At 61.5% G+C, this 20,187-nt stretch overlaps 1 protein-coding gene across 1 annotated transcript in view; it reads left to right on the top strand.

Moving 5' to 3' along the window:
* The window catches only part of Dnah17 (dynein axonemal heavy chain 17), a 93,836-nt gene that overhangs the window by 38,699 nt on the left and 34,950 nt on the right, over positions 1–20,187 (top strand). The window contains exons 30-49 of the mRNA XM_027923945.3: positions 750–902; positions 2,158–2,283; positions 2,464–2,571; positions 3,113–3,244; positions 3,444–3,604; positions 4,056–4,212; positions 5,148–5,252; positions 7,841–7,998; positions 8,382–8,520; positions 8,700–8,927; positions 9,232–9,369; positions 10,289–10,421; positions 10,944–11,071; positions 11,668–11,816; positions 15,592–15,874; positions 15,974–16,147; positions 16,597–16,804; positions 17,159–17,324; positions 19,186–19,288; positions 19,973–20,120. Of these exons, the coding sequence (XP_027779746.2) occupies positions 750–902; positions 2,158–2,283; positions 2,464–2,571; positions 3,113–3,244; positions 3,444–3,604; positions 4,056–4,212; positions 5,148–5,252; positions 7,841–7,998; positions 8,382–8,520; positions 8,700–8,927; positions 9,232–9,369; positions 10,289–10,421; positions 10,944–11,071; positions 11,668–11,816; positions 15,592–15,874; positions 15,974–16,147; positions 16,597–16,804; positions 17,159–17,324; positions 19,186–19,288; positions 19,973–20,120 (3,097 nt within the window). The remainder of the gene's footprint in view (positions 1–749; positions 903–2,157; positions 2,284–2,463; positions 2,572–3,112; positions 3,245–3,443; positions 3,605–4,055; positions 4,213–5,147; positions 5,253–7,840; positions 7,999–8,381; positions 8,521–8,699; positions 8,928–9,231; positions 9,370–10,288; positions 10,422–10,943; positions 11,072–11,667; positions 11,817–15,591; positions 15,875–15,973; positions 16,148–16,596; positions 16,805–17,158; positions 17,325–19,185; positions 19,289–19,972; positions 20,121–20,187) is intronic.

The raw sequence follows: 20,187 nt of genomic DNA, 5'->3' as shown, positions 1-20,187 counted from the left end.
GCCTAGGACACTGCTCCTGAAAGACACACCTGCTCACCGGCCATCGTCACCACCCTAATAACCACCCCGGGAGCCAGGAAGAAGGTCTCCCAGGGCTCTGAGAGAGAGGGGGGCGTTAACTAGGCGAAAGAAAAGTGACCACACTTGACCGCAGCCCTGAAGTTTGGGGACACACACAGGGGGCCTACTGCGCCACCCGGCTTCTCATCGTCCCTGGCAGCTGTTTTCATAGGGTTCCTCCAGGTGGCCATGCCACGGCTAGTTAGCCTTGACCAGGATGGGGGAGTGTGCCCAAGAAAGGGGAGGAGGGAAAGAAGGAGGAAGGAGGAAGGGAGGGAGGGGGGAGGGAGAGGGGAGAGAGGGAGGGAGGGGGAGGGGAGAGGGAGGGAGGGGGAGGGGAGGGAGGGAGGGAGAGGGGAGAGGGAGGGAGGGGGAGGGGAGGGAGGGAGGGAGAGGTGAGAGGGAGGGAGGGGGAGGGGAGGGAGGGAGGGGGAGGGGAGGGAGGGAGGGAGAGGTGAGAGGGAGGGAGGGGGAGGGGAGGGAGGGAGAAGAGAGAGGGAGGGAGGGGAGAGAGGGAGGGAGGGGAGAGAGGGAGGGAGGGGAGGGGAGGGAGGGAGGAAGAGAGGGAGAGGGGAGGGAGGGAGGGAGGGAGGGGGAGGGATAGAGACCTTAAAACTGCCCCAGGAGAGTCTGGGCCTGGGGTACTGCCCCTCCACCCACCTGACCAGTCTAGGTTCCTTCCGCCCCAGGTGAGCCGCCACCTGTCCAAGCTCTTCGACAGCCTGTGTAAGCTCAAGTTCCGACTGGGTGCTGACGAGAAGCCCCTGAAGGTGGGCCTAGGGATGTACAGCAAGGAGGACGAGTATGTGGACTTTGACCATGAGAGTGACCTCTCGGGGCAGGTGAGTGACAGCTTCCTGAGAAGAGCCTTGAGGGGAGGGGGCAGGAGAGAGAGGCTGCTCAATGTCACGGGACTTGTGTGTGGCCAAGGGGACCACATCATCAGATTCGCAGGTTTCACAGGCCGCCAAGAGAACTGGCTGCACTGTTTGGTGGACCTGGGCAACCTGGGGTCCCCCTCCTCTCCCACCCATGCGCTGGCTGGCCCTTCCCCAGGCTCCCTGCCCAACCACCCATCAAAATCAGAGAGCACTGTGACATGGGCCTAGGAAAACGCAGGGGCACATCAGACCAGGGAGAGAAAACCAAATGAGGTCCCCAGGCCACTGTGCAGGACACTGTCCTGAAAGACAGGAGGTGCTGGGCGGGCAGGGCGGGGCACAGATCCACCAATCAGAGCTGGTTCCCGATCCCACGGGCACTTACTCCCCACAAGGACCTGACCCGTACTGACCACTCAACCAGAAAGCCTGCCATGATCCCTTTGGGGACCCTTCCCGCAGCTGCAGTTGGTTGAAGGGTTATTTTTTGCTTTCTCTGTTCCGATTTTCTGGTGCTGAAATGGAATCCAGGGCCTCAGGCCTGCGGAGCACCCCCATTGAGCTGCACCCTCAGCCACAGCATTGACCTTTCAAAATACAAAGAAGACTTGCCAAAGGCCTTGTGGACGGCATGTCCTGTGGCCCGTCCCTCCCGCCCCCGCATCCCTTGACCAGCAGGCAGCAGCACCAAGTCAGAGCCCCTAGGCTGGCGGGGGACCTCAGCTCTGCTCAGCCCCTGAGCCTAGCCTCGCTGTCCGCCCTGTTCTCTGACTTAGAAAGAGTCCGCCTGCCCTCAATGCTTCGTGCAGCGAGCTTGCCAGGGTCAGAGTCGGCCGGGCTACCTAAGCCAGGGGTTTGAGGTGGGCAGTTTTGTGCTCCGTAGCCTCCTTGACATTTGCACCCCAGGACGAGGAGGAGGACAGATGGCCCTTTCTTTTTGCTTCCCTTGTGTGTGTAACCTGGGCTTCATGTGTGTTAGTCAAATGTATACCACAGAGCTCTGTCCCCAGCAGTTTTCACTTCGAGGCAGGTCAGTTGCTGAGGCTGGCCTTAAACTTGGAGTCCTCCTTCCTCAGCCTCCTGAGCCGCTGGGTCTAGAGGCAGAGGACACTGCACCAGCTGCTTTTTGGATTTTTTTTTTTTCTTTACACCAAATCAAATCCTTGGAACTGATGTGCTCAAGGCTCCGTGAGGTCAGTGTGGCTTCTGTCCCCAGGTGGAGGTCTGGCTGAATCGAGTGCTGGACAGAATGTGTGCCACCCTTCGACACGAAATTCCAGAAGCCGTGGTGACCTACGAGGAGAAGCCGAGGGAGCAGTGGATCTTCGATTACCCGGCCCAGGTCCGGGGCCCAGCAGGGTGGGCGCAGTGCCGTGCCTGTGCCTAAGGGCTGGGTTTCGAAGGCGCTGAGCCCCTGGGCTGATGGCGGCTCCTGGGGAGAGAGCCAGCAGGGGGTGGCATGGTTCCTGATGAACCGCAGGCGCCAGCGCTCACCAGGGCCACTGCGCCCCTCTGCTTCCAGATTGCGCTGACCTGCACCCAGATCTGGTGGACCACCGAGGTGGGCCTGGCGTTCTCGAGGCTGGAGGAGGGCTATGAAAACGCCATCAAAGACTACAACAAGAAGCAGGTGGGCCAGGCTCCGCCCCCAGGGCCACTGTCCCCCAAGGTCGCACACAGGGGTCAGAGTGGCCAGCTCCCAGGGTCCCGCCTCCGAAGTGCAGGACCCAGTAGCTCCTCTGGAAATCACCAGATACTACCGCAGACTTTTTTTTAAAAATATTTTTAGTTCTAGATGGACGCAATGATACCTTTATTTTGTTTACTTATATTTACGTGGTGCTGAGGATGGAACCCAGGGCCTTGCACGTGCAAGGTGAGCGCTCTGCCACTGAGCCCCAGCCCAGCCCACAGACTTTTTTTTTTTTAAGATTCTTGGTTAGATACTTAGAAGCTACAGATGATTTTTAAAATAAAATACAGGGAATTTACCCGCAGTCCCATGTCACAGCAATACAACTGTCCACGTTTTCTCACGGTCTCCTCCTGTTCTGGGTTGCATACAGTGGTATTTATACGCCAAAAATATACACACTAGCCGGGCTGGGTGGCCCTGCCTGCAGCTGGTGGGCGCCACGCGGGTCTCAGGGAAGGTGCCGGTCCCCCTGCAGATCAGCCAGCTGAACGCGCTCATCACGCTGCTCATCGGGAGCCTCAGCGCCGGCGACAGGATGAAGATCATGACCATCTGCACCATTGACGTGCACGCCCGGGACGTGGTGGCCAAGATGATCGTCGCCAAGGCAAGCTCAGCCCTGCCCTGGGCGGCCCAGCCCCTTCCTGGGGGGGGGGGGTCCTTGCTGCCCCTGCCCTCTCGGGGACTCACCAGCAGCACAAGTGCCGACCGGAGCCGGAGCCGGCCGGGGCAGCGAGGGCAAGGGTGGCTGTGGGTCTGGAGGGGAAATGGCCGGGAGGGTCCGACCGAGGGCTGGCTCCCTGCAGGTGGAGAGCTCCCAGGCCTTCATGTGGCAGTCGCAGCTCCGCCACCGCTGGGATGAGGAGAAGAAACACTGCTTCGCCAACATCTGCGACGCCCAGATCCAGTATTCCTACGAGTACCTGGGCAACACGCCGCGGCTGGTCATCACCCCCCTCACAGACAGGTGAGTGCCCGCGGCCACCACCCTGCCCCACGGCCACTCGTCTGCTCCCCACTGCTCGGCTTGAGTCAGGCAGACCCGCCAGCTGCCAGGTGCCCAACTGTGGCTCTGCACCCTTGGTGGGTGGCTTTGGGGGAGTCACCTGGCCTCTCTGAGGGCCTGCAAGGTGGGTGCTGTGTTCCGTGAGTCCTTGTGAGTTTGTCGAGGATGCAGTGAATTACAAACTCACTCAGACCAAAAGCTGCTTGGCGTAAACCCCCCCCCCGTTCCGACTGTGGTGTCCGCAGGGCACTCCCCAGGTCTGCAGGAGGGCCTGGCACCTCTGCCCTTCCTGTCCACTCCCTTTTATCCCCCGGGGGCTGAGCAGGTGCTGCTGTCACTCAGCTGGCTGAAACCACACGCCAGGTGAGCAGGACACCAGGGTCACTCAAGGAGGGAATGGGGTCTCCGGCAGGTGCTACATCACGCTGACCCAGTCACTGCATCTGATCATGGGTGGAGCCCCCGCGGGCCCTGCAGGCACTGGCAAGACAGAAACGACCAAGGACCTGGGCCGAGCACTGGGCACCATGGTGTACGTCTTCAACTGCTCCGAGCAGATGGACTACAAGGTGGGCAGCCGTGGCCACAGGTGCCCAACTAGAGCCAAGGAAGGGCTCCAGGTCCCAGGCGGCCCCCCAGACAGCTCTGAAGGTCCCAGCAGCTGTGAGGACCTGGGAGGAGGCTCCTAGGGGCCTTGAGGGCCCCGTGTGCTACAGCGTCCCCTGTGTGGCCTGTTGGAAGAGGCTCCCAGAGCTGACAAACCCAATATCCTGCCCCTGTCCCCAGAGGCAGCCTTAACAGAGGCTAGAGGCTGCCAGAGGAGCAGCCCATTCTTGGTGTGCAGTGCAGGATGCTGGGTGGAGGCCGGGGCCAGCTGGGGAGGACCATAGGTCATGGAGACTGCAAGGCCTCATCAGAGCTCAAAGGGCCAAACAGGAGAAGGGGGCCTCAGTTTTTGCCCAGCCACAGTAGCCTCTTGCAAGAGGAGGTGGGCAGTGGTCAGGACTCCCCTGCCCAATTGTGTCTGAGCCCCACCGCTGGGAGTCCCTCTCCAGAGGCTGAGGAGGGGTCCACTGGCCCTGCTGACCATCAAGGTGGTCACCAGCCTCCCAGGTTCTAGAGAAGTGAAATTGAAAGTCAAGGGCCCCAGGAGGTGAATCCCATGGGTGAGTGTCCCCAAGACTCACCCTGATGATCCGGCTGGACCAGAGTGGCCCAGAGGCCCAGGGAAGTCCTAGGAGTGCTGGGGCCCGGCTCCGCTCAGAGAGACCCCTCCTTTGCGTACAGTGAAGGAAGGTCAGGACAAGGGGAAACGCAGAACCAGTCGGTCGTCCTTCTGGGGAGGGACGCAGGAAGCCGCCCTCTCGGGGGGCCCGGGTGCAGGATGCCCCTGCGGCTCCCAGCCCTCTGCCCGTGAGCCTGTTGTGGGGAGTGGCCTTCCAGAGGCCCTGTGTGGTGGTGGTGGGGCCTGCAGCCCTGCCCTCTGCCTCTTGCCGCCCTCTAGTCCTGTGGGAACATCTACAAGGGCCTGGCCCAGACCGGAGCCTGGGGCTGCTTCGATGAGTTCAACCGGATCTCGGTGGAAGTCCTGTCCGTGATCGCTGTGCAGGTAGGCCCTGCCCCAGCTCTGCTCGGGTGGGTAGCTGGCAGCTCTGCCAGCTGGGGGCGTCTCAGCCACCAGAGGGACCCTCCTGCCGATGTGCAGCACTCGAGGCGGGTGTGGCAAGGTGCCCAAGGCCACCCTGGGCCCCCGACCTACAGCCTGCCTAGGCGTGCAGAGATGGACACAGTCAACAGACCTGGCCTAGAGGACCCAGGACGTGCAGGGGTCTTCACTCGGGGCGGGGGGGCGGGGTACTGGAAGAGGAAGCTACCAGGAATCTAGCTTTATAGCTCTTAACTGGCAGCAGTGGAGACCAGGACGGTCCCCATCCGGCCTGCCACATGGGCAGGTTATAGCCAGAGAAAAGGAAGGGAGGTGGAGACGCTGGATTGGTCACAGCTGGCGCCCGTCTTGTTTGAATACAGTTTGGACAGTTGACTGAGGGTGACTGGCTGAGACTCTGCTTCCTGTCACCGGAGTAGGTCACCGTGGTCACGCATCATGTTAAGGTTCACTGCTCTCGGTACCTATGCAGGGAGACACCTTTGAGCCAAACCTAAAATGCACATGGAGGCAGCCATGGGCCAACAGCTCAGTCGAACGGGAGAGGAACAAAGGGTTTCGTGCAGTAATGGATTAGGGAGCTGGGCTTGGAAGGATGCATAGGAGTTTCTTAGTTAGACAAGTGTGCTGAGAGCCTATCAGGGAAGGAAGAGGAGGAGGGAGGGAGGGAGGGAGGGAATGTGCCCCTGTGTTTTGGGAACACCCCGGGAAAGCACAGGACGAAAGTGCAGAGCCTGAGGCAGAAAGCAGGGTCCTCGGATCAGGGTGACGCCAGACACCAGAACTTCTGGCCTGGTGAAATGAAGCCGGGCCGAGGACCAGGAACACACAGGCCAGCTTCGATGGGGGTTCACTCCAGGGGGCAGCCCAGGATGGGAGACCAGGCTGCTCCCTCAATGGGGAGGGCCAGCCTTTCCCGGGTGGCTGGGTGGCTGGGTGGCTGGGTGGCTGGAGTCTGGGTGATGGTCCTGGTCCTCAGGGGTCTCCGGAGGGCGTGACTGCAGGTTTAGGGCAGTGGCTGGGGACCTCTAGCTCTCTCCAGGCGTCTGGACGAGGACATTGTGCGGTGTCCTTGGTGTCCTTGGTGCAGAGGGGACGAGGCGGGTTGGGAGAACCAGGGGGATGGCTGCATCACCAGGCTGTAAACTGGCCCTCCCTAAGTGGGGCGCGTGCCTGCGCAGAGCCGAGCGGGAAGGCAGAGGAGCCGCCTCGCCCGCCTGAGAACCCGGGTGGGCGGGCAGGCCCGGGTGAGAGGGGTCAGCAGGGCTGGCCCCTCGAAGGCCCCGGCACAAGGGGGCTCAGGCTCCTGCCGTGTCTGTGGCTCTTTAGTGTCTAACGGTCTTGAGGGAAGGCCGCGGGAGTGCGTCTGCCTTGGTCCCTGAGGTGGCCCCAGCTGCCTGGGCCGGCTCCCAAGTGTGGAGGAAGGTTCCGGACCACAGACATTATAAACAGAAGCCCCACTGGTCCTGAGGCTGTGGAGGCAAGAGCCACTGCACCCTCGGGGCCGCCTGAGGCCAGCCCCAGCCCCAGGATCGACGCTGAGATTCCAAAAGGAGGGGGAAGCAAGGAGGGGCAGGCGCTGAGACCCCTCCCCACCCCCCCAGCACAAGAGGGCCGGGCCGCTCGGGGCTCGGACTCAGGGCAGTGAACCCCAGCTCTCTGCACAGGGGCCATTTAAAGTCTTTGCACCCCGTCTCCTAATCTGTAGGAGCTGATGACGTGGGTTTGCCGGTGGGATTGGAGCGAACGCAGGCAGAGGCTCCCTCCTCCCCGTTCCTGTGTCCTCGCTGACTTGCCCAGCTCTGAGGCTGGAGGCCATCCGGCAGAGTACATGGGCAGCAGAGACCTGACCCATGGCATGGTTGGCCACCTCCTTGGGGACCCTCCCCTGGCCCCCGGGGCATTGAGCAGTGTTCCTGCCTCTCGCCCAAGTTGGCAGACAAACCCCAGAATATTTAGGCAGAGTCTGATTGAGGTACTGAGTGTTTGGAGGCACAAACAGAAGCAGGGACAAGAACAGAACGGCAGGAGGGGCATGGTGCTGGGCAAGGTGTTCCCAGACCTGAGACCACTGTGCGGACAGCAGGGACGAAGCCCCAGTGCCCCTGGCAAAGGCTCTCTCTGCTCTGGGGTGAGCGAGGCTTCAGCCATGGGCGTTGGGTGCCCTCCAGTGGTGACTCAGAGGTTTGCAGCCAACTTCTCCAGTTTCTGCAAAAATCCAAACGCAGACCAGATCCCTGGAGTTCTGGATTTAACCTGGTAAACGGCAGCAGATGGTCTCAGAGGCTCTGTGACACAGAGGGGGTGGCCACTGAAGGACCTCCCCAGGGAACAGATTCAAGAAGGGCTGGGGCTGGGACAGAACTTGGCAAGGGCCAGGAGCAAGCTGCTGACCGCAGCAACCTGGACGCCCCAGGGAGCTTTGCTGAGCCACAGGAGCTGCCTCAGGTCACATTCTGCATGACACTTCTCCAAGTGACGGGCAAATTAGGGCACTGCCATGCTGACGTGTCTGTGAACCAACCATTTAGGTAAAATGTGTCCAGGATGCAATTCGGGCCAAGAAAAAGACGTTTAACTTCCTGGGAGAGATGATAACGTTGATCCCCTCGGTCGGCATCTTCATCACCATGAACCCTGGGTACGCGGGACGTACAGAGCTGCCCGAGAACCTGAAGGCCCTGTTCAGGTGTGTGACCCTGGGGAAGGGTGAGCAGCGTCCCAGGGCTGAGGGGGCAGTGGAGAGGAGCAGGGCTGAGCTGGGGACGAGGCGGTGGGGACTGCAGGTCGGGGCCTGGCAGGCAGGCAGTGGGAAGGGCCTCCTCCAAAGCTGTGGGTCCTGCTGGAGGCGGGAGGTCCCAGCCGGAGAGTGGGTGGTGAGAGGCCTGGGGCATCGGGCGAGGGCAGAGGGCGTGGCAGGGAGGAGAGGTGGGTCAGGTGGGGCTGGGATCTGCTCCTCACCAGAAGGTGGCCAGCTGCAGTGGGCCGCCTGGAAGGGGAGGTGGGCTCTGCCAGGGGAAGGGGCAGGAGCCGGGTGGGAGGAGAAGCCCAAAGCCCACGCCATCCCCCCAGGCCCTGCGCCATGGTGGTCCCCGACTTTGAGCTGATCTGTGAGATCATGCTGGTGGCCGAGGGCTTCCTGGAGGCCCGCCTGCTGGCCAGGAAGTTCATCACACTCTACACCCTGTGCAAGGAGCTGCTCTCCAAGCAGGTGTGTGCCCTGGGGTCCTGGGGCTCACCCACGGCCCCCCGGGGGGGGTCCATGTGTCCCAGGGCCACACTGGCCTCCATCCCCGCCCTGCCCCCCACACTGGCCCCAGAGCCACCCTGAGCCTGGCAGCACCCGCTGGCCACGTGGGGAAGCACATTCTCAGCCACCTGCCCCCACAGGATCACTACGACTGGGGCTTGCGAGCCATCAAGTCCGTGCTGGTGGTGGCCGGCTCCCTGAAGAGGGGGGACCCTGCCCGGGCAGAAGACCAGGTGCTCATGAGGGCGCTGAGGGACTTCAACATCCCCAAGATCGTGACCGACGACCTTCCCGTGTTCATGGGGCTGATCGGGGACCTCTTCCCGGCTCTGGACGTGCCTCGGAAGCGAGACCTGAACTTTGAGAAGGTAGGTGGGCCCTCCTGGGCCCTCCTGTCCTGGGGAGCCGCCTGGACGGGCCCTTCTCCCTGCTGTTCGCTGGCCGGACGATCCCTGGCAAAGACAGCCCCCGTGGGGGGGTGGCCCGAGTGTCTCCCATGCCTCCCTGGGTGGCCCCCTGGCCCCTCTTGCCCTGCAGGCCCCACCTTTTTCAGTGCCCAGGTCCCAGGAGGAGCGGGGTGGGGTTCGGGCCGAGCTGGGGAACACATCCACGGCGGGGGGTCGGGCACTCCCCGGGTGTCCTCTTGGCCGCTGAGCCCGCTCTCCGCCCCAGATCATCAAGCAGAGTGTGGTGGAGCTCCGGCTGCAGGCCGAGGACAGCTTCGTGCTGAAGGTGGTGCAGCTGGAGGAGCTTCTCCAAGTCCGGCACTCGGTGTTCGTCATCGGGAACGCGGGCAGCGGCAAGTCCCAGGTCTGCCCCTGTGGCCTGCAGGGACACAGCCAGCACAGCCGGGGAGGGCTGGGCCCAAGGGTCAGGGACCCCGCCTCGTACCTCGTGGTGTCCTGGCCCCAAAGGCAAGGGGCCTGCGCCAGGAAGGAGGAGGGCACAGTCCCGGCCCTGGTCCCTGAGGACCTGCCCCTCCCGGCTGACTCTAGTCACCCGCCCCCACCCTGCAGCCCCCCCACCCCCCAGGCAAGGGGGAGGGTGACATTACCAATGTCGGTGACCCTGGAAGTCCTACCCAGGCCGGAGGTCAGCGGGGTGCCCACAGGATGAACTGTGTGCGGCTATCAAACTCATTTCTAGGGCTGGGATGTGATAAAGCACTGGCCTAAGCATGCACAGGTCCTGGGTGCAATCCCCAGCGTCGCAAAAATAAAAATAAACTTAAAAGTCATTTCCAAAGACTGATGACATGGGGGGACCTCAGGGCAAGTTGCTTTTTAAAAGGCAGAAACTGTTTGGAAACGGTTTCCTGAGCGGGGCCTGCACCAACAGGGACGCACAGGGGATGCCCTCAGACGGCCTCGGAGTCTCCTTTCTGGGCCCAAGGGGGGTGGGTGGACTCCTCCCTGGAGGCTGCTTGTTCTCTGTGCTTCCCCGTGAGCATGCACTACTCGTAGAAGGAAGAGGAAATGAAGCGGGTTTTTCTGGACCTGAGCAGAGTCCGAGGGTCCGAGAGCTCTTGCGGTCTGCACCCGTGAACAGGCCACCTCCACCCCAGCCGTTGTCTGGGCTGCCGGCTCACCCGCACCCCACTCCAGAGCAATCCAGGATCAGTGAGGGGCTCCCCCGGTCCCAGGAAGGCTGCCCTGCACAGGCTGCGTGTGTCCCCGATGAGAGCGCAGTGGGTGTCGAGTCACACCTGAGTGACGTCTGCCCTTGCCAGGTCCTCAAGTCCCTCAACAAAACCTACCAGAACATGAAGAGGAAGCCGGTGGCTGTGGACCTGGACCCCAAGGCCGTCACCTGTGACGAGCTCTTTGGCATCATCAACCCAGCGACCAGGGAATGGAAAGACGGTAACTGACGGGAGCTGTGGCCTCAGGAGCGGGCGGTGGGAAGCTCGGCCTGGCGGCCCTGGTCCTCTGGGCTGGTCACCAGACTCAGTGCCATTCACCAAGACTCTGTCAGGCTTGTGCCCAGTGGGATGATTCCCACCCTCGGAGCAGGGAAAGAGCCTGGGAGGACAGTGGACCACCACCAGGCGGGGAGGGAGCTGCAGGAAGAGAACCTGAGCCAGGCGAGGGCCCGAGGCTGGACAGGCAGGCTGTTTGGTGGCCATGCCTCTGTCCCTGGGCTCTGGGAAAGACGCTCCTCCCCACACCTCAGCCTCGGCCGGCTTCCCAGGCTGGGAGCCACTCCGCCTCTCGCCCACTCTGCCCCTCGGGTGCTGCCCAGACCTCTACAGTGACAGGGCTGTGACCATGTGCGGCTCTGTACCCGGTCCCCACAAGCCCTCCCAGCCCCGGCAGGTGGGGAGAGCACAGACAGGAAGCCACCTGGGGCAGGGGACAGGGAGTGAGCCGGTCCCCTCCTCGCAGGCCTGTTCTCCACCATCATGAGGGACCTGGCCAACATCACTCATGACAGCCCCAAGTGGATCATCCTGGATGGGGACATAGACCCCATGTGGATCGAGTCTCTCAACACGGTCATGGATGACAACAAGGTGAACTGTCCCCAGGCCACCTTAGGAGGGGCCATGAGGACAGCCAGCCATGCACACTGAGCACTACCCAAGGCTGGGACCCAGAATGGGCACAAAAGTCACGAGGGGCAGAGGCCACCTAGTCACTGCACAGACATAGGCCGCAGTTCCACGCGCCCCTCGTCCTCGAATGTCTTAGCGGCAGTGAGGACGGGGACAGCTCTCCAGCTCGTCCCTGGCAGCTCATGGAAAGGCCAGCCGAAGCCTGGGAGGAGAAGCCTGGTTCAAGGCCAGCCTCAGCAGCTTACACCACACACACACACACACACACACACACACACAGGAAGGAAATGATTCTCACCGGGTGGAGGGAATGCAAGAACTTGCGGGATTGCAAGGGCCACGGTTCTGGACATTTCTACTCCTGTGTCTAGAGCTGCCCGGGGGGTCCTCGTGCCAGGCGGGGAGAGGGATGTGGAGGCAAGGCAGGGCTAGAGGGCGGGGAGACCCGGGTGCAGGGTGGGCGTGCATGCTTCCCTGCGGCTCCTCGCCTGCTGGACCCAGTAGGGATGACACGCAGCTGTGCTGACCCCAGGCGGGCTCCCATCTCCTTCCAGGTCCTCACCCTGGCCAGCAACGAGCGAATCCCCTTGAACCGCACCATGAGGCTGGTGTTTGAGATCAGCCACCTGAGGACGGCCACCCCGGCCACCGTCTCCAGAGCCGGCATCCTCTACATCAACCCCGCGGACCTGGGGTGGAACCCGTGAGTGGGGTTGGCTGTCCCACCCCACCTGTGCAGAGCAAGGGGAGGTGGCCAGCTGTCAGAGTAGCCCACCTGCCCCCACCCCGTTCGTCCATGGGACAGTGGTCATGTCACTGCCTCCCATCCATCCATCCATGGGACATGTCACTGTCCCCACCCCATCTGTCCATGGGACAGTAGTCATGTCATTGCCCCTTGCCTTCATCCATCCATGGGACAGTGGGCCTTGTCACTGCCTCCCATCCGTCCTTCCATGGGACAGCGGGCCATGTCACTGCCTCCCATCCATCCATCCATGGGACAGCGGGCCATGTCACTGTCTCCCATCCGTCCTTCCACGGGACAGCGGGCCATGTCACTGCCCCCCATCTGTCCATCCACAGGACAGTGGGTCATGTCACTGCCTCCCATCCATCCATCCATGGGACAGCAGGCCATGTCACTGCTCCCCATCCGTCGATCCACGGGACAGCAGGCCATGTCACTGCCTCCCATCTGTCCATCCATGGGACAGCGGGCCATGTCACTGCCCCCCATCCGTCCTTCCACAGGACAGTGGATCATGTCACTGCCCCCCATCCGTCTTTCTACGGGACAGTGGGCCATGTCACTGCCTCCCATCTGTCCATCCACGGGACAGTGGGCCATTTCATTCCTTCCTTTTTGAATCGTCTCATTATAAGTGTAATACGTGCACTTCATTCCATGGTCACAGCAGTGAAAGGGCAAGACACGGACGTGTTTAGGAAGTGACCAAGTGTGCAGTGGAGCCATCTGTCTGCACAGATCTGGAGCCCCGAGCTCTAGGGAGGGGGAGAGGCTCAGCCTCCAAGGAGTCCTCCAGAGGATGAAGTCAGGGCTGCACCCAGGCAGGGGAGCCCTGGAGGTGGACAGAAGCCGGGTCAGCATCCTGAGCATCCTGGGCGAGAGCCAGCACTTACAGGGGAGTGGGGCCATAGAGGGTGACCTGAAGAAGAGAGCTGGCCATGCCGATGGACGATGGGTGGCCGGGGAGGGGAGAGGAAGACACAGATTTAAGAAATGCTTGAAATCGTGAAAAACCGAGGACTCAATGTTGGTCCAGGGGCACAATTTACCGCTTGGACATGTGGCCAGTGATGGGCAGAGCAGTGGAATTTCAGGGACCCAGAAGTGACAGCTCGGAGCAATGACCCAGGGTGTGTTCCGGAACCAGAGGCTCAGGAGCGGCGCCTTGGCTGGAAGTGGCCCTTCAGTCCTCCATCCGCCCCTCCTCACACACCCCATGTTGGACCCTCGCCTGTGCCACGCCGGGGAACTGGACTCTCTAGGAGAGATGAGGAGTGGGCAAGGGACACTCCCTCTCTGGGGAACACGGCCTGTGCCGGGGAGGCAGAGGAGTCCAGGCATGGTCCTGAGAAAGGACACATACCGGGGAGGAAGACTAAGGGAGGAGGTCAACAGGAGCGTGTCCAGGGACATGGGACTGAGGACAGGAAGGTTGTCCAGGATTCGATGGCCAGGAACCGCCCCATAACTCCAGGGAACACGTTGCAGCAGGAAGGGGCTGGGGGGGGGGGGGCTGGGGGGCACTGGAGGGAGGCTCTCTGAGTTGGGAGGAGCGTTGTCACAGTGAGAGCCGGCACAGGAGCACCCAGACACACATCCCGGCGGGAGACAGAGGGAGATGGAGCCCGAGCGCCTCCCCCACCCACTGCGGGGAAGCAGCTGGGTGAGGCCAGGGCTCCAGGAGATGCGGAGGACAGTGGCCCTGTCAGGGCAGGACTCGAGTGAGAGGCACCGTGGTGCCAGCCTGTCCAGCTGCCCTTGCCCAGGAGTGTCCTGGGGCTGCCGTCACTGGGCCACAAACGGGATGCTGCCACCCCAGGTGCACACCCTCCCAGTGCCGCCGGTCGCAGAGCAAGGTGCAGGCAGACCTGGCTCCTCCCCGGCTCTGGGGAGCTGTGCCCAGCCGCTCTTCCCACCCCCAAGGCCACCGCAGCCCTGGGCATCCTTGGCTTTAGACATCGTCACTCCACCGCTGCCTGGGCCTCCACACCCTCTCCAGTGTCTGTGCCCACCCGCCTCCTCACAAGGACACAGGTGCTAGGTCTGGGGCCCGCCCCAATCCTGGATGACCACACCCAACCACACGCTCCACGCGAGCTCACGGCTTGAGGTTTAGTGGATGTGTCCTTGGAGGGACTGCCATTCTGTCCCTGAGGCACATTTGAGTTCTCAGGGTGGACAGGGCATCAGGACTATGATGAGGCAGGAGCTGCTGAGACCAGGAGGTGGCAGGGGGACAACAGGACGGCAGGGGCAGGGAAAACAGTGGAGTCAGCGTGGGCAGAAGTGGACCCGAGGGCGCAGGGCAGCAGCCGGTCTTGCTGGAGGAGAGCCCTGAGGAGGACGGGGAGCAGGCACGGGGCCAGACGGTGGCAGCAGCCCTCCCAGACTGCTGCGGGGGAGGCAGGACTCCAGGCCAGGAGCTGCCTGGCCACAGGGCCTGACATGCCCCAGCAGCTCCCAGGGCAAGACAGGAAGCGCCTGGACCCAGCTGAGAGGGGGAGCCGTGCTCACACGTCCGTCTGGGCCTGCCCCCAGAACCCAAGCAAGTGTGCGCACCAGCAGCACGAACGGCACTCAGTGTGACGGGCACCCTCAGCCAGGAAGCAGAAGCCGCCCTGTGCAGCTGCAGTGTCCCCCACGAGGACGCCTGGACGAGGAACGCAGGGGGACACCGTGGGCTTGGGGACACAGCCCTGTGCATGTCTGCCTTGCTGCCCTGGGTACCCAGGTGCAGCGGGCGAAGGTTCCAGCTCTCTGTTCCGGGTCTGGCCGAGGTGCAGGGAGACAGGGAGCAGCTAGGACGGGAGCGCACCACGGACAGGCAATGCCCTCTGTAACGTGAGCTTCCTGCTTATGCCCTGGGCACCATCCTGGAAATGACGCACCGGCTGAGCGCACGGACCTCAGGGAGCCCGAAGCTATTTACGCTCTTAGCAGACACTTATTTGGCACTTAGCAGGCTCCCTTCTGTGTTAAAAAGACCAGCCCACGCATCCTCGCATCCTCGCAGAGGGGGTGGTGTGAGCATGGCCCGCTCACCGATGAGAAGCGGGACCCAGGCCCCCGAGAAACTTGCCTCAGCTGCAGCTGGCCACAGTCCCACCGTTCCAGCCCAGGCAGGCAGACTGCAGCACCCAAGCCCCTCACCACTGAGGCAGGGAGGGACTGTGAACCAGGACACCCGCTGGTTCCTCAGGGGACTCTGAACTAACTGCAGCCAAACACAGAGCCACATGCCCACGTCTCCAAGCGGACGCTTCAGGCATGGCTGGATCTGGAAGTTCAAACACCATGATGAGCTGTCCCTGCTGTCCCCCCCACACACCCGCCTCTCCTCTCTCTCCCTTCCCATCCCCACGTCCTCCGTCCCCTGCAGGGGATGTCATGGCAGCTTTCTCCCATCCCATCTCTGTCCAGCCCTCGGTACCATCTTCGTGTGTTCCCGGTTGTTAGGGGCTTTCTGAGCACCCCCAGCCAGCAGTCCGAGGAGAGCACTGACCCCCCCCTGGCCTAGCATCCCCTCAGGCCCCCTCGGGGTGTACAGCACAGCCTCGGTGGTACCCCGATTAGACCCACTGCCACACAGGAGTAGCCAGGCTGTCCCGGCCCTGACTGTGGCCACCCCAGCAGAGCCCCATGGAGGGTGTGGTGCGTTTCCCACAGGGAGGCCGCCCGGTGGGCCCCGGGCAGTAGCTGCTGACACCCAGGCCGCCCGTCTCCCCAGGGTGGTGAGCAGCTGGATCGAGAGGCGCAGGGTGCAGTCGGAGAAGGCCAACCTGACCATCCTCTTCGACAAGTACCTGCCCACGTGCCTGGACAAGCTGCGCTTTGGCTTCAAGAGGATCACGCCGGTGCCCGAGATCACCATCATCCAGACGGTCCTGTACCTGCTGGAGTGCCTGCTCACCGAGAAGAACGCGCCGCCCGATTCCCCCAAGGAGCTCTACGAGCTGTACTTCGTCTTCGCCTGCTTCTGGGCCTTCGGGGGGGCCATGTTCCAGGACCAGGTGATGGGCATGCCGGGACCCCGCTGTCTGAGCGAGAGCCGTCCCCCCTCTTAGCTGGGCCTTTCTTTTTTTTTTGTTTGCGCTTTTGGTTTTTAACAGCTTATAGATTACCGACTCGAGTTCAGCAGGTGGTGGATCAATGAGTTTAAGACCATCAAGTTTCCCTCTCAGGGAACAATTTTTGACTACTACATTGATCCTGATACTAAAAAGTTCCTGCCGTGGACAGACAAAGTGCCTGCCTTTGAGCTGGATCCCGACATCCCGCTGCAGGTAACCCCACAGCAGAGGCCGAGAGCGGGGCGCAGGGTCCCTCCCCAGACATGCTCAGGCAGCCCGTCCAAATGCAACCAGTTTTCCCCAGTAGCCCTGTTTAAGTGATACGGGGAGTTCAGAGGTCTGAGAGCCGGGTGCCCTACTGTGATCCCGGCCACTCAGGAGGCTGAGGCAGGAGGATCGCAAGTTCCAAGCCAACCTCAGCCACTTAGCGAGGCCCTAAGCAACTTAGCCAGACCCTGTCTCAAAAGAAAAAGAGAGCTGAGAATGTGGCTCAGTGGTCAAGTGCCCTGGGCTCAATCCCTAGCACCAAAGAGAAGAAAGAAGACTGTGGAGATCTGCAGGCTAGTGAGAGGTAGAACTGGATTGGTTTGTGGTCTGAGGCAGGCTCCCAATCGCCTGTGCTCTGCTCCCCTCCCTCCTGTTCTTGGGCCCCTCCGCCCCAGGCCTCTCTGGTCCACACCACGGAAACCATCCGCATCCGCTACTTCATGGACCTGCTCATGGAGAAGTCCTGGCCCGTGATGCTGGTGGGGAACGCGGGCACGGGGAAGTCGGTGCTGATGGGCGACAAGCTACAGAAGCTGAGCACAGACGAGTACCTGGTGCAGTCAGTGCCCTTCAACTTCTACACCACCTCTGCCATGCTGCAGGGTGAGGTGCCCGCTGGGCGCACTCTGCATGCTGCCCGCCCGTGTCCGGTCCCACCTCCCTGCAAGCATGGGGTCAAGGAGAAGGCTACCGGTCCTCCTGGGAGCACCCGTGCCAGTCCCAGGTGGTGGCTCCAGCTTCCTGCCACTCCAGCCTCCCAGGGTTCTGTCTGCTCTGGGACTGGGGGAGCCGAGGCTGCACGGCAGACCCCTGCCCGCCTCTCTCGGGGTCCCTGAGGGCCACTCCCTGGGCAGCTGCATTCAGCGATCATGACCCTAGCCAGCTCCCACCCCGTTTCCTCTGGGAAGTGGGTTGGGGCCAGGACTGGGGCAGTGGTTGACCCTCTGCCCACCCCAGGTGTGCTCGAGAAGCCGCTGGAGAAGAAATCGGGGAGGAACTATGGGCCACCAGGCACCAAGAAGCTGATCTACTTCATCGACGACATGAACATGCCTGAGGTGGACAAGTATGGGACAGTGGCCCCGCACACCCTCATCCGGCAGCACATGGACCACGGGCATTGGTAAGGGGGGCTGTGGGGCGGAGCCAGTGGGTGGAGCCAAGGGGTACAGGGGGCGGGGCCAAGTGACAGGGGGCGGAGCTACAGGCCACGTGTGGGGGACTCTGTGAGCCTGGGCACAGGCAGAGGGCCTCCCCCAGCCACGGGGCATGGAAGGCGAGGGGTACGGTGCAGTGACAAAGCCACAGAGGGGTCCCCAGGACCTTGGGGCAGACTGGACAGAGCGTGACATGCTTAGGTTTGCGATTTGGAAAGATCCGTACGTTCAGTTCATCCTATCTCTCAAAATGGGCAAGTGGCCCAGGCCATGCCCAGGTGCCAAAGGAGCCTGATGCCAAAGGAGTCCAGGAGCCCGCGGAGGGCTTGGGCTGCCGGCTCCCGTCCCTGCACTCCCGAGTGTCAGGGCCAATTCCAGGGTTGCCTTCCCCGCAGAGCAGCAGTGGCTCTCAGAGCACCCGCTGGAGGGCCGGCAGGATGCCCCAGACCGTGGGTGCTGCAGGCTGGCCTGTGGGGCCAAGGGAAGTAAGAGGGATGGCGCCTGGGTCCACACCTCCCCGGAGTTTAACCTGGAGAACCCTGGGGGGCGGGAGTCAGACTTCGGTTTTCAGGATTCCTCTGGAGTTTCAGGTCCAGGTGGCTCCATGGTGACAGGGTGGGTGTGTCAGGAGGCAGCAGGAAAAGACACTCAGGGACAACAGGGAGTGCAGACCCCCCTGGCGGGAGGTCAAGTGTAAGGTTCACGGAAGAACACACCTCTGTGAGCCTAGGAAGGGGGGCAGGGAAGGCGCAGGCAGAGCCCAGGGCTGGAAACGTGAATGCTGTGATTGACATCCACATCCTTCAACAAGGGAGACCATGAAGAAATGGGACGGCCAACAGGACAGGAGGGTCCACATCGGATCCACAAGGGCTTCCTGTAGGTCAGCACGAGGCAGCACCCCCACCCCAGAAAGAAAGGAATGATGGAGGAGAGGGAAAAGTAAGAGGGACGGGGAAGACAGCCCGGGCTGGCCCCGGAACACACCCGTCAGAGCCGGGGTAAGGAGAGCGCTGGGCAGCAATGCTGTCAGTAACCAAAATGTCCAGGGACAGGAAGCACTTATCACTCGTGGCTGTGTCCCAGTGGCCTGCCCCCCGTGTCTTTTCATGCACTCACTCTCGCAGTCCCCACAGGGACCCACTGCACAGATAAGAATGTCAAGGCCCTTGCTGGGCACCATGGTGCACTCCTGAATCCCAGCAATTCAGGAGGCTGAGGCAGGAGAACTGCAAGTTCAAGGCCAGCCTCAGCAACTCAGGGAGACCCTAAGCAACTTAAGAGAGACCCTGTCTCAAAATTAAAAAGTCTGGGGCTGTAGCTCAGTGGGAGACCACCTCTGGCTTCAATCCCCAGTACCCAAAAACAGAATACCGAGGCCCACAGAGGTTAGCCAACTTACCCAGCACCCTGTCGCACCCAAGGAAGGAGCAAGGATGTGACCCCAGGCCTGTACTACGGAACATTCTTCTGCCGCCTGTTTCAGATTTTTTTCTTGAAGGCCAGATGTGGAGGTGCACACCTGTAATCCCAGCGACTCGGGAGGCTGAGGCAGGAGGATTGCAAGTTCAAGGCCAGCCTCAGCAACCTACTGAGAACCAGCCTCCAAATAAAAAATCAAAAGGGTTGGGGGGGGGGGGTGTCTCGGTGGTAGCACACCCCTGAGTTTAATCCCCAGTATAAAAAAATATTATTTTGTTTTTTCCCTTGAAAGCAAGAGGTAAACTTGGCTGTTTGTCATCCAGTTGGTATTACTGAGATTCTTTCTTCAACCACCTTCACGGCAGTCCTGGGGGCCGGGTGGTCATGCTGGTCTCCCTGGCACAGGTACGACAGGCATAAGCTGACCTTGAAGGATGTCCATAACTGTCAGTACGTGGCTTGCATGAACCCCACCGCTGGATCCTTCACCATTGACCCAAGACTGCAGGTGAGCAGGAACCAAACTCATCTCGGCCACGGCCTGGGGTCCGAGGCTTGCTTGAGAATAAAAGCATTGGTTCGGGGTGTTCTCGGGGGCTCCCTAGCCTTTCAGAATGTCAGGAGACTGAGGGAGGCTGGAGAACAAGCCACCAGCCAGCCCTCCTTAGGACCCCCTAGCGCTGCCATAATTAGCAAGTAAACATGCAGACACCCAGTGAAGTCTGAATTCCAGCCAGGCCACAAATGCCCTTTCTAGTACAAATATGTCCCAAATATTGCATGAGACATACTTAAACTAAAAGAGACCTTTGTATTTGTGGCATATCTAAAGCTTGGATTTAGTAGGACACCCAGCATCCTGTGTGCAATCCTGCTCAGACAGCTCTCACCCCTAAATCACGGAGGCATGGTGGAGACCTGAGCTACAAACCCGGGCCCCCTCTGAGCCACATCTCTGCCCCCACAAATGCTTCTCGACAGCAGGAAGTGAGTGGCTGTTTCATATCCAATCGATAGTTAATGTGACCTCACCTGCAAGGCACAAAGAGGGAAACTGTCCATCCTGACCATGTCCCAAAGTTAGATGATGTTAGGCAGTGAGGACGGGGTCTCCTCTCCCAAGAAGGTGGCCCTGGCCACCAGCTGGTCCCCTAGAGCTGCCTGACAGAAGACTCTGGTTCTCCCGGGACAGCGCCACTTCTGCGTGTTCGCCGTGAGCTTCCCTGGCCAGGACGCCCTCATGACCATCTACAGCACAATCCTGATGCAGCACCTGTCCTACCGCTCGGCCTCCATGGTGGTCCATAGGATGAGCAGCCAGCTGGTGGCTGCAGCCCTGGGTAAGCTGCCAGCTGCGGCCCTCACTGCTGTGTGGGGCTGGCGGTTCCTCATATTTCCCCTGGTGAA

The sequence above is a fragment of the Marmota flaviventris genome, chromosome 17 (assembly GCF_047511675.1).
Source record: "Marmota flaviventris isolate mMarFla1 chromosome 17, mMarFla1.hap1, whole genome shotgun sequence".
Taxonomy (NCBI): Eukaryota; Metazoa; Chordata; class Mammalia; order Rodentia; family Sciuridae; genus Marmota; species Marmota flaviventris.
Note: the sequence above shows the minus strand (reverse complement) of the source record. Positions and strands in the feature narration are given on the sequence as shown.